Genomic DNA, 18,281 nt, shown 5'->3' with positions numbered 1-18,281 from the left:
CCCATTTAGGTCACCACAGAGCACTGAGCAGAGTTCCCCCTGGTATACAGTAGGTTCTCATTAGTTATCTATATTATACATAGTAGTGTATATATGTCAATCCCAATCTCCCAATTCATCCCACCCCCTTCCCCCCTTGGTATCCATACGTTTGTTCTCTACACCTATGTCTCTATTTCTGCTTTGCAAATAAGTTCATCTGTATCATTTTTCTAGATTCCACATATAAGCAACATTATACGATATTTGTTTTTCTCTTTCTGACTTACTTCACTCTGTATGAAAATCTCTAGGTCCATCCATGTCTCTGCAAATGGCATAATTTCATTCCTTTTTATGGCTAATATTCCACTGTATATAGGTACCACATCTTCTTTATCCATTCCTCTGTTGATGGACATTTAGGTTGCTTCCATGACCTGGTTATTGTAACTAGTGCTGCAATGAACATTGGGGTTCATGTGTCTTTTTGAATTACGGTTTTCTCAGGGTATATGCCCAGTAGTGGGATTGCTGGGTCATATGGTAGTTCTAGTTTTACTTTTTAAGGAACCTCCATACTGTTCTCCATAGTGGCTGTATCAATTTACATTCCCACCAACAGTGCAAGAGGGTTCCCTTTTATGAGGTATTTCTAACGTATGTTCCACAATTACCTTAAATTTCTTCTAAAACTGAACTTTATATACCCTCTATACATATACTAAGATATAATGTTTGCTAAGGAATACTGTTATGCCTTTTTCTTTCACTTACAACAAACAGTATGTGTGAAATATATTTAATGAACAAAAGAATAGAAATATGTTGATGTAATATGCACAGAATCTCTCTAGGAGGACACGGCAAAATTGGCAAAAGTGGCTGTGACAAGAGGAAAAGACATAATTTTCACCTTAACTTCTTTGTGTCTTTTGAACTTTGTATAATGACATATAATGCCTATTCAAAAATAAACACAAGGGCTTCCCTGGTGATGCAGTGGTTAAGAATCCGCCTGCCAATTCAGGGCACACGGGTTCGAGCCCTGGTCCAGGAAAATCCCACATGCCGCGGAGCAACTAAGCCCGTGCGCCACAACTACTGAGCCTGCGCTCTAGAGCCCGCGAGCCACAACTACTGAATCCCGCGCGCCACAACTACTGAAGCCCATGAGCCTAGAGCCCGTGCTCCGCAACAAGAGAAGCCACCACAACGAGAAGCCCACACACGGCAACGAAGAGTAGCCCCCGCTCACTGCAACTAGAGAAAACCCACGCACAGCAACGCAGCCATAAATAAATAAATAAATAAATAAATAAATAAATAAATTTAAAAAGAAATTTAAAAAATAAAAACAAATCTACAAATAAATAAAAGAGGCCCTGTCATTAATCCCACCAAACCTATACCCTCTTTTGGCTGGTGATGTTACTTATCTACTCAAGTCTCTGCTAAGCACTTGGGAATCATCCTCCATCTCCTCGAATGTGTGTCCGAGTACCATATTCTATTGAAATGCCTCAGAAATGGATCCTTCATCCACCTCCTGATTCAACAGTGACTCTAAGAACACACAGTGGGCTGAGCACTGGGCTAGAGGTAAAAAGATGAATGAAATAACCTCACCAAGTCAGTACAATCCCCTCAAGAAGCCCGCAGCCTACGATGCAGGGCAGCCGCACGGCACATTTTAATAATATTTCTTAAATAGCTGAGTCCTTAAGCCATTTGCAAGTATTTATTTAAGTAGGAGATCATAAAATATATTTTTATAATACACATAAGAAAAAACACATTTGAATGAGTAAAAAATAAAATGACAGGAGGTGACAGAATTTAGTGTTTATAAATGAGGCCATCAATAACTTTAACAATTCAGAGAAGAAAGTGAAAGTGTATTTAAAGTTGAGACCATGCTCTACATTTACAATATTTTATAATTTAAAAAAAGTCATTAGGCTTTTAAAGGTAATACATGAGTTAACAGTTTCTCAAGTGATTTTCATAATGGGTGTCTAGACACTGTCATACTCTGATGTGAAAAAGAAAAAAGACAAGAACTTAGGCAAGCAAAGTATTAGTCATAGTAGCTTGGTAACGTTTACTTTTCTTATATAAAGATTCTTCAATTTACATTTGTTCTTGTTACAGGAACAGAAAGAACTAATTTGCCAAGTATATCTGAGGAGTCTGTAAGCTATAGAGCAAAAATAGTTATTTTTAAAAGCCTGTATTCCATGAAAATGTGCACCACACAGCATTTATAGTAACTGAGTAAATGTAAACCATGTGATTATTAAGTCTTCTAAATAAAACATTTAACCCCCAAATCTCACACAATGCCCACACCTCTTATTTGAAGGCAGCCTTAAGCTTCAGACTAATAAACATTTGCTATTTTGAAAAAGTTCTTACCTCCATTACCAAAAATGTTTCTGCAAGGTCCCTTAGGTTTTTTTTTCAGTACTCTAATAACAAGATATATCATGATCAATAAATGACCACAACCTTTAGAAAAAAGTACTGAGGCTAGAGAAAGAATGATCAAGTGTGAGGTTTCTGTCTGCAGCCCTGGAAGACCTTTCTACTTTGAGACCCACAGCTCCAGGAAGACAACTCAAAATTCCTTACTTAAAAAAAAATATTTTAACATGAATAATTGAATAATTAGATTTCTAGGAAAATGAGGCTTTTAAATTAAAATTTAGCAAAATCAACTATAATACATTTTTTCTTCCAATCATTTATGAATAACAGAAGAGAAATCGGGTGAAGTTTTACATACAAAAGATATAAATACTGCATAACATGTAGTGAATGAATATTGGCACATACCCTTTTGTATTTAAAGCATAAAATGCAACCAGCAAAACTGATGCTCTTAAGAAACATTTATGACATAAGTCAGTAAACCTCTATACAACTTGGAAATGTCCTACAGTTTAAGGCTTTCCAATAGGTTTATAGCAAGCATCAGGTTGCCAGAGGCGAATATCAACAAGAACTTGATTGAGTTTTTGCATCCAGAGATCCCGCTCTTCCTTGGTATCTGCAGACAGCCAGTTCCTACATGAACAAACAAAAAGATCAGGATCCTTTCCCCCATTCCATATCTCTAAGTACTCTTGCTGGGGCGGGATGGGGGTTGGGGGGTGGGGGGCGGAGCCTAAATAGTAAAAGGAGTAACTCTCTACCACCTTTTAATGCAGCAGTCCCCAATCTTTTTTGCACCAGGGACCGGTTTCATGGAAGACAATTTTTCCACGGCTGGCGGGGGGGTGGTTCAGGCGGTAATGCGAGCGATGGGGTGCGGCAGAGGGAGCTTCGCTTGGTCACCCGCCGCTCACCTCCTGCTGTGCGGCCTGGTTCCTAACAGGCCACAGACCAGGGCTTGGGGACCCCTGTTTTAATGGATGCTAAATCAAGAGACCCATAGTAAAGTGCTTCTCCAATTACAACAAAAGAGAATCAATCATCTTGCAGGTTGGTTAGCTGAATCATAACTCACACTGATTACATTTGGGAAATGATGGAGTTTCACACCAAAGACAGTAACTAATCTTGTACAGGTGGTCTGACTGGGCAATTTGGTGGTGCAAGACAGCCACTGAGCATGGGTCACTTCCTAGAAGAGCAAGCGCACCACAGGCCTGAATATGGGAGCTCCCCCAGATCCCTCAGACTCAGGGTCCCCAAGAGCTGGAATCACAGACTCATGAACCTTCACCTGGTCTTATAGGTAATACTATTTTGTACTGTCTCCCATTATTCTTGTCCCAAGAATACTGTGCTCTACTAATTCTTGTATTAGTAGAGCACAGTATTTGCGGTAAATGATCTGAAGATCCTAAGACTTTGTCTATCCTAATCTCTTTGTTCATATCAGGAATCTCTTCTTTGTATCCATATTTAGCTACAAGTTGAATATCCAGTTGATGCAGCAGGCGAGGGCCGGGGGGGGAAAGGGAATTCCCTAATTCAAAAGCCAGACCATTCTTCTAGAGGACAGCCGGGTGTTAGAAGTATGTTGTATTGTACTCATTCTCCATCTTTATAATTTCTCCCCATTGGTATTAGAAATGGTATAAGTGTGAATAAACAGTGAGTTGATCATCTATTAGTCAACAGACAGAACAATACTTACAGTAATGATAGTGACCATTCGTAGAGCTCATTCCATGTGCGTGACACCATGCTAAGTGTGTCTACTCATTAACCTCTACTGTCATTCATTGGAGTTTATTCTTCTCCTCTGACACAGGAGATTTCAGAGGGCTAGCAAAGTTAAGTAACTTGCCATGGTCACATTTGGTAAGTCACTGAGTCAGGATTTAAACATAGGTCTGTTGACTTCAAAGTTCAACTGTGTAATACTGCCTCCCCATGTGATGAAACATTTCTAGTTCAAATGTATAATCTATATTTCAAAGTAGGCAATATTGATCAGATGATAAATATTTAGTATTGAAGGAGGGAAAGATAGCAAGTTTGGTTAGTAGAAATAAAAACGAGATACATTAAATTTAGATAAAAGGCATAGGTCAAAAAGGCCCTGGGGAGAAACAGATAAATAATACAAAGGAGAATGCAGAACTGTAAAATGTATGTACTCTGCAAAATATATGATCAAAAAGTGAAATAAGTTTTAAGAAGCCACCAAGCAAAGCTAAAGACTCAGCCAAGACTGAGCTGAGAATGGGCCTCTCTCAAATGCTTGGATAAAGTGTTCACTCAAGTTACAATAATGTTATAATAAGAAAAACTGCATGCAGGTGAACTACAGAGTAATTAGAGCAATATGTGATATAACTATTTCTACCGCAGGAGAAGGTCCAAGTCTGGGAGGGTTTATGTAACAAGTAAAAGATAAGATTATATGAAAAATGTGAGTAATGTTTAAAAAGGGCCATTGTGGTCAGGAAGTACTTGGGGACTGAATTTTGGTTGGTTCCCTCACTGACTGTGGCCATGAACAGGGTAGCTACTAAAGAAAGTGACTATAAATCCAATTTGCCTCTCCTGTCCCGTCTGATGTCACTGCTGCACAGAAGGCCCCCGAAGGAAAGGAGTGGATGAGTTCAACTAAATTAATCTGAAAGTAATCTAGACATCAAGAATTTCCAAAGAATGCGTCCCCTATTTCTCTGTTTTAAAACCAACTGGCGGTATCTGGGCAACTTTGTTCTATTTTAATAGAGTGTCTCTTGGCTGAACTTTCTGATATTTCAACATCAGAAACTTATGGAGCCAGTTCTACCCATCTCCCTGTCTGCAATATCCAGCAACAGTCTGATTAAGAGATTCTGTCAAATTCTAACTTTTGTCCCTAATCATAATTTTGTACATTGAAGTTGGTCTGCAAGCTTCTCTTGGGCATCCAAGCAAAAAAACCTTAAGACTCTTAGCAATAAGCTTTTGCATCTTATACTTAAGATTAGGGTTAAGGAAAAGTGACACTCCCAGTAGTTTATTCTGTTAATCTCCAACCAGAAATTTGCAGAGTAAATTGTTTTGTAAGTCAGCAGGTTAATCGAGGGTATTTGGGGAATAGACAGGAAGGGATGTGTCAAATTGCTTTAAAAAATACTTGATTTCTCAATTACATGTGAAATCTTCAAACTCAGCCCAAAGAATATTAGATAACTGTCCTGAAAATGGCTATACTGTGAGTATACTAGAAAACATGATAAGCTAAGATATAACTTGAATGCTGTATTTTTCTTAACTATATTGACTTAATTATTAGCTTACTCTCTTACTGATGTGTGTGTGTTTTGTTTCCTCATTAAGACTGTACCCTTTTCAAAGACAAGGATCATCTCTGATATTTCTTACAGTGGTAAGAACATAGTGGGCAATCACTTAGTTGATAGAAATATTTATAGCCCAATACATACTTGGTGACACAGAGTGTGTCCCTGCATTGGCTGACCAGAGTCTCTCGGTCATCTTCTCTTTGTGGTCGGACAGTAATTAATTCAAAAGTGTTGCGTCTTGCACAAAATTCTCTGTTGGCTGGTTCTATCTGCCGACTGGTACAATTGGCCAAATTTAATCTTCCTATGGGATTCTTTAAAAACAAATTTTTAAAAAACATGATTGGTAGAAAATAAACAAGACCATTTAAGTCAGTAAGCATTAAGCAGTATTCCAGTTGATACAAATTTAAAATTAAAAAGGCATTAATTTAAAAGTTAAAGTTTAATTACACTGAGTTTAGAGAAACATATTTAACATTTATTATTGTTTTTTGCTGGTCATAAAAATAGAAACCAAAGATGTCAACTGGAGCTCTTAGTCAACTTAAAAAACAAACTTTTTGTTATGGAAAACTTCAAACAGATACAAAATAAAAAGAATAGCATAATGAACTTCCATGTACCCATTAATCAGCTCTAACAATTAGAAACACACATTCAACCACCTTTTGTCTATAGCCCACTTAATTCCTCCCTTTCTATAAACAGAAACCTAGACATCAGATTTCATTTGTAAATATTTTTTATGTATCTCTAAAAGACCAGGCTAAACTATTGCTTTGGATTGTTGGAAGCCATGTTATTCCTATGGTATGACAGTCAAAGATAAAAATTCATAAGACTAAATGGTCCTGAAAAATTGGAAAAGGGACAAGTATGGGCACAAGTATGGTTGAGAGTCCGCCTGCCGATGCAGGGGACACGGGTTCATGCCCCAGTCCGGGAGGATCCCACATGCTGCAGAGCGGCTGGGCCCGTGAGCCATGGCCGCTGAGCCTGCGCGTCCGGAGCCTGTGCTCCACAATGGGAGAGGCCACAGCAGTGAGAGGCTAGCGTACCGCAAAAAAAAAAAAAAAAAAAAGCCAGTAAAAGTGTTAACTCTATCAGTAATTTTAAGAAGAAATTAGAATGAAATATACTATTTTTAAACATTAGATTGGCCAAGTCTGGAAAGAATGGTAATAACCTATGTTGGTTGGTTGGGGTGGTGATAGAAACTCTCATACACTGCTGGTGAAAGCATAAATGGTCTACTACTGGTAGACAATTTGATAAGAGCAATCAAAAAACATTCAAAATGGGCATACCCTGATCCTACAACTTCACCTAAAAGAAATTTATCCTAAGCAAATACATAGGTGCACAAAGATGTTTATATGGGTATAGTCCCTATTTTTTCATAATAGTGAAAAGATTGAAACAAATTAAATGACAGTAATTGGGGACTATTTAAAGAAATAATAATATTATGTCTCCAGCAAGTATGGCAGACTAAATAGTCTAAAAGTCCTCCCATAATTCCCCAATTGCCAAATAACTGAACTCACAAGAAGGTGAAAGAAACCTTCAAAGGCCAAAATCAATGAGGAAGAGAGAGTGTAGAACGGTAAGCTAGCCTGAAATCTGGATTCCTTGGGGTACTGACCAATGAATGTTAGGAACTGGCAACCTTGACTCACACAGGTTAAATGATATAATATGAAGTGTGATATTTGCTTTAAAATACCTCAGCAAACCAATAAGAACAAAAAAGTGTGTGTGCTGTGGAGAGAGAAATGAAACATGAAAGTTAATAATTGTTGAAGCTAGGAGTTCAGTATACTATTTCTCTCTGTTTTGTGTACATTTGAACATTTTCAATTATAAAAAGTTAAATATACAGGTACACGTATTTCCGTGTGTGTGTGTGTGTGTGTGTGTAAAATGAAGGACCAAGAATAAATAATACATTATTGAATAAAAACACAAGTTAGGAGACTTACCTTACCAGACATTAAGATTTATTTTAAAGCTATGGTAATTGAGACTGAGAGATACATACCAAAGGAAACAGAATAGAAAGCCTAAATATAGACCTACATATATAATGATATCTTGATACATGTCAGAAACAGCATGTGGATCAGTGGGGAAAGAATGGACCATCCAATGGGGCTGGTACAGTTGGGTTTCCAGATTGGGGAAAAAAATCAATTCCAGGTAAATTAAATATGAAATATAAATCTTTATAACTTTCAGAAGTTATAAGGAGGTATAGGAGAATATCTTTATGACTATAGAGATGATTTTCTTAACTAAGACTCAAAAAAGTAAACAATAAAGCAATAAACTGACAGATTTATCTTAGCATTAAAAATTTCTGTTTATGAAAAGATATTATAAAGATAAATTAAAACATATGCCAAGCAAAAGACTAGGGAAATAAATGGCTAAAACACATAAGAAAAGATGCTTACTCTTAATGTTCAATCAAGGAAAACCAAAATAAAAACACAGTGAAATAACCTTTCACACGTATCACACTGACAAGAGTTTAAAAGGCTGACATATCAAGTCTTGGTGGGATGTGGAACACTGAGAACTCTCATGTACTCCTGGTGGGAACAGAACATTGTACAACCAATTTCAAGAATAACTGGACAAAATCTAGCTAAATTGAAGATGTGCGAAACCCTACAAACCAGCAATTCTGCTACTAGATACAAACTCAAGAAAGAGCTTTGATCCATGTAGCTAAGTTATAGCAGAGCTGTTTATAATAGCAACAATTTAGAAATAATCTAAGTGCCCATAAATAGGAGAAGTGGATAAATTAATTGTGATACATTCTTACAATGGAATACTTTAGTACAGAGAAAGATGGCTAGAGCTCTACAAATTAGAGCTACACACACCAGCCTAGACTAATGTCACAAATCATGTTGACTTAAAACATGCAAGTTGCAGAATAGTATATACAGTATGATCTATTTGTATAATGCTTCAAAATATGCAATTGCAATAATATACTGCCTATATATAATATATAATAAAAATTTAAAGAAATACATAGGAACAAAATAATTTCAGGATAGGGGTTATCTCTATGAGGGAGAGAAAATTACATGAGGAGCTTTAACTGGACTGATAACACAGAGGTTGATAGAAATTACTTTTTTTTTTTTTTTTGTCTATTTGAAGGTTCTAAATATTTCACAATAAACTTCAAAATAAAATTTTATATAGCTACAATGTCATACATATAGCTATCTAATGCAATATCACAGATGTATTTTTATTGATGTGGAAAGATAGGATATTATCAAGTAAAAATTAAGTTGTAAAAAACATGATACTTTCTGTTTAAAAAAGATTCATAAATGGATATATAACTATCATTACATATACATTTAAAAAACTTAGAAGGATACACAGCAAAATGTGAACAGTAGTTATCTCTGTTATAGATGATTTTACTTTATATTTCTGCTTATTTCTATTTTCCAGTTTTTGGATAATAAGTTACCACACTTGGGCCATAACATTAAATTCTTTAAAAACAAGATGTAATGTATCCATAAAATTCTATTATCAAATTTTAGAAACAAAACCAAAACCACTATATTCCTATGGTGGTTTTTCCTTTCTGTTTTATCTCAGAGTTAGGTAAATCAACTGTTAATAAAATACAAAAGTGAATTGAAAATATTTCTGATTAAAAGTGTCAATTAAAAAATATTATGAAACATTCCAGAAAAAAAGAAAAATATATTCCTTAAGGTATTTCAAGAGTGGTCAAATCACAGGGAATGGATAAGATATAAAATTTTTACACAAATACACACACATGCACACACACACACTCACTAGTCTTTCAACAAGAACATTTTTAATGGCTTAGTAAATATTTTTAACGGGGCATTTGGGTGGTTGATGGGGGCCATGGGGAACACTTGCATGAAATATTCCCTGAAAGTCAGTTAGGGCTTTCACCACTGACCATCAATATTAATATTACCTTTCGTTTCTCATCATCTGGATAAGTCCAATAAGAGATACAGTTTCCAGAAAGAACACACCATCTTCGATGCCACGCACCAAAACCACTAATATCTTCAAATATGGTCTGGAAAAGTCAATGAAATACTGACTTTAGAAACCTGAGGATCAATTAAATGTTTTCTATACATTAAACCTCAGTATGTTGACATATTTCATACTTCAAAATCTACTTGCATGATTTTTTTTCTTTTCTCTCTTTTATAAAGTACTTAAGTTTATTTTTATTCTACTCTGTATCAAGGCCAGGAATCTTGTTATTTCAATCTCAAGCACAAAGTTAGTACAAATGACTCACCAGCTCCCTTTTGTGTTTACGTTCACCTTTTACATCATAAAGGTAATAGAAAAGGAAAAATTTGATGGATAAAAATAATACAAGTTATCATTACCCCCTACTATAATCAGAGAAAAATAACAAGAGGATAGCTTTTTCATTTTTATAGCTGGGGAAACTGAAGGCCAAGGAAATTAGATGACAACACACGGTCACAAAGCAGAACTGGAACCTTCTAGCTAAACCAGAACGTACTTTTCTTGCTGCTCATCAGTCTTGGCAGAGTTAGGCTAGTACCATTTTAGAATCACTTAGCAAGTTTCTCTGGTTGGTAGTCTCCTTCCTTCCAGCTGTCCCTGGCACATCAGGAAGGAAAACTGAACCAAGCAACTGAACCATTTCAATTACTACCTCTATTTTTTATAGAGGTTAGAAGTAATTAAAAGGCATTGCTTAGACAGGGGACAGAAGTTATTTGGGGGAGTCCTGAGTTAACTTTTTTTTTTACCACATTTCTGTAAGTGTGGATGTGATAAGAATGGCCTATAGGATTCAAGATAGAGTAAACCTGAAAAGATCTAACTCTAAAGTAGTTAAGAGCCCTGCTCAAACATTAAGTAGGTCAGACATTTTAGGCAAATGAATGTCCTAAGAGTATATCAGGGGCTAAAGGTATCTAGAGTAAAATATGGAAATATTTACATTAAAGGAAAAGGTCAGTAAGTAAACACTGCTTTCAAGTCAGAAATTTATAGACACTTTTCCAAGAATATCTAGTGCCACCTGCTGGATTTACATGTGAAAAAAGCTACGAAGTGTGATTTACAGTCACCTTGGCTGCTTGGACTTTCTGTACAATCTAGCTCTTCTTTCTGTTGCCCTTTGTCAGCAACTGCAAATTGACCTGTGATATCTTTTGTATAGCTCAAATTCTTGCTTCACAAAGAAAATCAAAGCTATTAGATTTTCTCTACTTCTGGTACCACACCCACAACCTTCTGTGTATTCTACACATACTTTCCTCCTCTGATAATGGAAAAAGTATAATTCTGTACAAGATCATGAACCGTGGCTTGGGTCTTATTTGTTCTCACTCTCATGACCTTGTTCCATGTGTTATTCCTTAAAGTGCAGGTTCCCCATTGCCTCTACCTTTGCCCTCTTTGGCCCTATTAGAAGCTACCCATTTGAATTTAAAGATGCTCAAATCTCTCCAATCTTAATAAAATGTCAACAAAATCCTTCTTTCACCCTACAGACCTCTGCAGGTACCACACTCTCTTTACCCCTCTGCAGCCAAACTTTGTTTCAGAGTTGTTGCACCCCCATTCTTCACCCTCCACTCCCTTTGTAACCATTTGCAATCTAGCTCCTGCTCTCAACAAGACTAGAATGACCACTTCATTAATAAGTCCAACCGTGTCTAATAGATGCTTATCTAATTTGACCACTCCCTCTTGCAGACTCTTCCCCTGGCAACCATGAAACGAAGTTCTCCATTGCCCTCCCTGTAGTCTCCCTTGAGAGCTTCTCTTCCTAGGTCTGTGGCTTAAATGTTAGTGCTCCCTGGCTATTCAACGCTGCCTGAGCTTCCATTACTATCTCTCTGCTGCAGATTTCCAAACCTTCACCTCATCTAAAATGTCTATCTTGAGCTCCAAACTCAAACTCTGAAACGTGCCTGTACACATCTAAAATTCAAGTTATTTAAAACTTAACTCATTAAAACTTCCTACCTTGGGTGGGGACTGACTGACAAGGGGCATGAGGGAACTTTCTGGGGTAAAATTGTCTATTTTAATAGAAATTTGGGTTACATAGATGTATGCCTGTGTCAGAACTCAGGGGATGTACACTTAAGATTCACAGGAACATGCTAATGTCCACAATATACTTTGAAATTCTTCCCCCCAAAATATGATATTTTCAGGACTGGCTAGAAGGATAGCTAGGTAGTAGATACATGATACAGCAAGGACAGTAAAAAATGTTAAAGGCAAAATCTAGATGCTGGCTATACGGGCGTTCATTATAAAATTCTATCAACATTGCTGTATGCTTGCAATTTACCACAATAAAATTTTGGGGAAAAACGGTTTCCACCCCAAACATGGACACTTGCTCCCCACCCAGGGCCCCTTATCTCAGTATAATCACTGCCACCCAACAAGCTGTGCAAGGCAGGGATCTGGGTGACATCCTTACTTCTGCTTCTCCACCCCTACAGCCAAACCACTAGGGTCTGCACTTCTTCCTCCTTCACTTATCCACGGTGGGTCCTTCTCTCCACCCTGACTGCCAGCCCCCATCCCCTCTCTCATGGAGTAACTCAGTTTCTTCACTAATCTTCTTCAGTTCTGCCACTCCCCAGTCCACTTCCACACGTTAGTCAGAATGACTTTCCTAAACCCCCAAATTTGATGTTAATCCTCTGCTTAAAATCCTACAAGAGTACCCAACCGACTTCAGGATAAAGTCGGAAGTCTTTAAAAGGCCCTCTAACACTTGGCTCCATTTCCCCTAACCCCACCTTCCTCCCCAGTCACTCCTCTCACTACCCCTTCTCCACACACACACTCAGACTCTAAGCTCTAGCTACCCTGAAATACCTGTCACTATCTAAATGTGTCATCTTTTACTCTGGTGGGGGTGAGAGAGGGAAGGGCCCTCCAGGCCATTGTAATGCTTTTCCCTTCATCTGGAGCATATCTCCCTCTTCTCTCCCTCTGGCTAACTTGTTCAGCTAGCAGTTTACAAGTTATTTCCAATACCTTTCTTTAAGCCTTCCCACTCATACCTAAGACCTGGTGTCCCACCAATTTACACCCATGCACTCTATGCTTTCTCCCATTATAGTACTGTATTGTACTTAGCTGTTCACTTGTATTTCTTCCTATTATACTAAAAGTTCCTGAGTGCAGGGATTATTTTCTGTGGCCTATTATATTCTAACACCAGCACAGTGATTAGCATATAGTGGACATGCAACAAATCTGAACCAATTTATCACTTAGTCACACAGACTTTCATTCCTATGGGAAACCAAGTCTATGCTTCACAAAATGGAAAAAAGAAAATATAGATCCAGTGATGTTACTTACTAGAAAACCTCTTTCTTCAACACTTGAGTTCACTTGACACTTTATTTTTAAGTAAATATGACCTTCCAAAGGAGATAGAAAGGGTACCTGTGAAGAAAGAGAGTAGATTATTTGTAAAACAGTTTTTCTTGATAAAACATCTATAAATCATGAATAGAGATTATGTCTTGAAAACACAGTATTTTCTAAAGCTGGAATATAATATAGGTGGCCCAAAAGCCACTGGTTCCTTAGCAACAAATGCTTTTGAAGAATAAATTCATTCAATGTAGAGCCTGCTTAAGGCAGAACCCTAAGTCCCAAGTAATGTGATAAAGAAAACACAGATTTAAGAAGAGAATACATGTGTTTATCCATTCCCTATCAACAGAATATACTTGATAGAAGATGGGATAAACCAACTGGCATATTAATACAATATAATATTATTCAGCAATAAAGAATAGTGAACCGCAGAATGGAAACGTTGATCCTCAAATTCACATGGAATTGCAAGAGGCCCCAAATAACCAAAACAATCTTGAAAAAGAAAAACAAAGTTGAAAGAATCATACTTCCCAATTTCAAACCAATCCAAAACTACAGTAATCAGAACAGTGTGGTACTGGCATAAGGATAGACATATAGACCACAGGAATAGAACTGAGAGTCCAGAAATAAACCCATACATATATGCCAGATTGATTTTCAGCAAGGGTACCAAAACCATTCAATGAGGAAAGAGCAATATTTTCAACAAATGGTGCTGGGGAAACTGGAGAGCCACATGCAAAAGAGTAAAGTTGGATCCCTACCTCATACCACATACAAAAATTAACTCAAAATGGATCAGTGACCTAAATGTGAGAGCTAAAACCATACAACTCTTAGAAGAAAAACAGAGGAGTAAATCTTCAATGATCATGAATTTGGCAATGGCTTCTCAGATATATACCAAACCATGAGCAACAAAAGAAAAAACAGATAAATTAAACTTCATCAAAATGAAAAACTTTTCAGTATGGAGGTTCCTCAAAAAATTAAAAATAGAACTACCATATAATCAATCAACCCCACTTCTGGGAATTTATCCAAAAGAATCAAAATCAGGCTCTTAAAGGGATATCTGCACTCCCATGTTCATTGTAGCATTCTTTATAACAGCCAAGAGGTGGAAACAATCTACATGCCCATCAACAGCTGAACAGACAAAGAAAATGTGGTATAGCCTCCTTTCTCCCCACTTCTGTATATGAAACTACTCTAGGCCATCCAGATCCTGTTCTTCTCAGAGCCCAAAGTTTGCCTTTTATGGCTTGAGACTCTCAGTGTATATTTTCTTATGTGTCCTAACCCAAAGCCCCACACCTCTGCACAGCAGATCCTTGAGGTCAATTATCATGTCCTTCTCATGTTTGTTTCCATATCCTATTGCCAAATCATATCCAGACATTCAATAAATGTTTGCTTAAAGAACACTGTTTGTTTTGTCAAATAGTACCCAAATACTCCTATTGAAAAAAAAGAAGGCAGCCGGGGGAGGTGGGGGGATATAGTACATACAAACAATAGAGTATTATTCGGTCATAAAAAAGGAGGAAATCCTGTCAGGTGTTACAGCACAGATGAACCTTGAGGACGTTATGCTAAGTGAAATAAGTCAGTCACAAAAGGACAAATACTACATGATTCCATTTGTATGAGGTATCAAGAGTAGCCAACTCAACAGAAGCAGAAAGTAGAGTGGTGGATGCCAGGGACTGGTAGGAGTGGGGGGAAAGGGAGTTGCTATTCAATGGGTATAGAATTTCACTCATCCAAGATGAAAAAATTCTAGAGATCTGCTGCACAACATTGGGCTTATAGTTAATAATATTGTACACTTAAAAATTTGTTGAGGGTAGACCTCATGTTACGTATTATTTATTACAATAAAGAATTTTAAACTTCTGTGTATCAAAACATAAGAAAGTGAAAAGACAATGTACAAAACAGGAGAAAATATTTGCAAATCATGTATCTAATAATGGTTTAGTATCTAGAATACATTAAGAACTCTTATAACTCAACAATAAAAAGACAACTCAATTAAAACATTCCAAACAATCCAACTTAAAAATTGGCAAAAGACTTGAATAGACATTTCTTCAAAGACGATATACTAATAGCCAACAAACACATGAAAAGATGTTCAACATCAATAGTCTTTAGGTAATAATTGTTAGCTTGATGACGATGGTGACAATAATGATGAAGGTGAGGATAAGGACGAAGATTTCAACGGAAATCTCAAGTTGCCATTGTGTCCAGAACCGTTTACTGAGGAACGAGTAAAAAGGAATCTGATTCTTTTATTGGAAGCACATTGCTTTGAACCAAAATAAACATAAGCTAAATTACAAAACCAACAATAAGTTATTGAAAGCAGATTTTTTTCTTGCTTGTTTTAAAGTTGAGTCATTCTGTATCTATAAAGCTTTCCTTATTTCTTAGATACAAGTATGTTTCCAACATTGATAATCCCAAAACTCATGCTATAGCTTAAACCATGCTATGACTAAATTGTGTCCCCTCCCCATCCCTAACCAAATTCACATGTTGAAGTTCTAACTCCCCATACCACAAAATGTGACTGTATTTGGGGATAGGGTCTTTAAAGAAGTAATTAGGGTTAATTTAGTTCATTAGGATGAGCCCTAATCCAATGTAACTTGTGTCCTCATAGAAAGAGAAGATTTGGACACACATACCGAGAAAGACCATGTGAAGACACATAATACAGCTATCTACAAGCTAAACAGAGAGGGTTTAGAAAAAAATCAACCCTCCCAGTGCCCTAATCTTAGACTTCTAGCCTCCAGAACTGTGAAAAAATAAACTTTTGTTGTATAAGCCAAAAAAAACCCCCCCTCCAAAACCAAAAATTAGTCATTAGGGAAATGCAAATCAAAACCACAGTGAGGTGCCACTTCATACCCACTATGATGGCCATAATCAAAAACATGGAAAATAACAAGCTTTAGCAAGGATGTGGAGACACTGGAACCGACATTACTGATAGGAATGTCAAATGGTTCAGGAACTATGAGAAACAGTTTGGTGGCTCCTCAAAAAGTTAAACAGAATTAACATATAACCACACAATTCCTCTCCTAGATATATACCCCCAAAGACTGAAAACAGGTATTCAAACAGGTATATGTACGCCCAAGTTTATAGCAGCGTTATTCACAATAGCCAAAAAAGAAACAGACCAAATGTCCATCAGCAGATGAGTGGACAAAGTGTAGTGTATAACATAATGCAATAGTACTCAGCCATCGAAAGTAATGAAGTACTGATACATGCCACATCATCTACATATACATCCACACATACATATACACACATATAAATTTACCGCCAAAGAACAAAAGTTATCTGAGCAATAATTACCTAGTAGGTTATACATAGAGAAAAATTAAGTTGCTCTATAATGTATATAATATAGAGCTAATCAACAATAATTTTCATCAAATGTTTGTACCATTTTACTTCCAGGCAGATTTCTAAAACTAAGGACCCCATATCAAACACAAGTCTGCATTACAGAGAGGGTAGAAAGCCACAAACATAGACCTAGTAGTGAAAGCCAATGTTGAAATCTATCTGACAAAGACATTTAAGTTCAATATGAAGATGGTCTGGAATGCCCTAAATCCACACCAGATGCAATTACTGTCATGATGTAATGACTCTTCACTCCCAACCATGGCTGATTTGCTAGCTACAGAGACACACACAAAAGTATATCTAAATTCTGTCCATTAAATCTACTACAGTGTGCTTGGTTAGGGGGATACACAGAAAGGAGTTCGACTTCCATTACATGCCCAGAGCTCCACTTCCACTTAGGATGTGAAAGGTCACAAAAGACCACCATTTCTACTGCAACAACTAGAAAACAATGGATAAGCTAAGAATATCTTATTTCCCTTAAAGCTACCTAAGAGTTGTGCAAGCAAAAAAATTTAATGGACCAAATTCCAGTAAGGAATGTACCCTTCCTGGCTGAGCCAAATCAGGGGTGACCACTTTATTCCCTGGGAGCAAGAACTGACAGAGGAGCATGCTGGCAACAGGCAATGAATTTTGCAGGGCAAAGGAAAAACCAGTGAAGTCTTTAACAGCTAAATGAAGACTGTCTACCTAGATGAGCATCTCAAAAGAGCCCAGGGTCAGAGCTAGCCCTCCCTACCTGCCAATCTCCCCCACTCCTCAGAATTTTGCTGAGTAAGTGCTAATGCCACAAGCCAGAGGCAGATCTGGAAAGCAAAAAGAAATCTTGTAGACTTTCAGAATTTAGATCTCAAAGTTCTACTGGAAGGAGGGGCCTAACTTCACTCTCAAGGCATTTGAAACAAGAGTTGAACCCAACTAACTAAAGCACTATCTCAGCTCAACTTCTGATTGTACTGAGAGACAAGAGGGTGTTATTACCACCTACTTCAGTCTCTACTGTTCTTTTATAACATAACATAACATAACATAACATAACATCACAAAACATAACATCACATCACATCACATCACATCACATCACATCTAGCCTACGGTTTAAAAGTTTTACAAGACATGAAAAAGCAGGAAAAGGTGGCCTTTAATCAAAAGAAAACAAAACAAACCCTGTCAATAGCAGATCCACAGATGATCTAGATGTTAGAATTACAAGACAGAGACATTTATAATTTGTTAAAGAATTTAGAGGAAAAGATGGACAAAAATGGGTGAGAAGAGAGAGAATTTTGACAGAGAAATAGAAGCTCTAAAAAAGATCCAAATAGAAATTTTACAATAAAAAAAAAAGTTGAAATTGATTCATTGGATGGGCTTTACAGGAAACCGGGGTACATTAGAAAAAAAGATAGATGAACTCAAAGACTGGTAAATAGAAATGATCCAAAATGAAACACAGAGGAAAATTAAAAACAAAAAGAGTGCCATAGACCTGTAGGAACATAGTCAAGAGTCCAACATACATTTAACTGGAGCCCTAGAAAGAAGAGAAAACAGTGCAGAAGAAATACTTGACAAGATAATGGCTGAGAATTTGCCAAAACGTATGAAACACATGAACTATGGCTCCGTAAAGGTCATTGAAACTTA

General features: G+C 37.0%; 1 protein-coding gene across 3 annotated transcripts in view; it reads right to left on the bottom strand.

Annotated features, from left to right (window-relative positions):
* Positions 1 to 1,698: 1,698 nt before the first annotated feature.
* ANLN (anillin, actin binding protein) overlaps positions 1,699 to 18,281 on the bottom strand; it is a 54,395-nt gene continuing 37,812 nt past the window's right edge. For all 3 annotated transcript variants that reach the window (XM_081244553.1, XM_081244555.1, XM_081244554.1), the window contains 4 exons: positions 13,158 to 13,244; positions 9,739 to 9,846; positions 5,880 to 6,052; positions 1,699 to 3,048 (listed from right to left, as the gene is read on the bottom strand). In XM_081244553.1, coding sequence (XP_081100679.1) covers positions 2,925 to 3,048; positions 5,880 to 6,052; positions 9,739 to 9,846; positions 13,158 to 13,244 — 492 coding nt within the window. In that variant the 3' untranslated portion in view covers positions 1,699 to 2,924. The remainder of the gene's footprint in view (positions 3,049 to 5,879; positions 6,053 to 9,738; positions 9,847 to 13,157; positions 13,245 to 18,281) is intronic.

Source organism: Mesoplodon bidens (assembly GCF_964165515.1).
Source record: "Mesoplodon bidens genome assembly, chromosome: 9".
Taxonomy (NCBI): domain Eukaryota; kingdom Metazoa; phylum Chordata; class Mammalia; order Artiodactyla; family Ziphiidae; genus Mesoplodon; species Mesoplodon bidens.
This window is presented reverse-complemented; position numbering and strand designations above follow the sequence as displayed.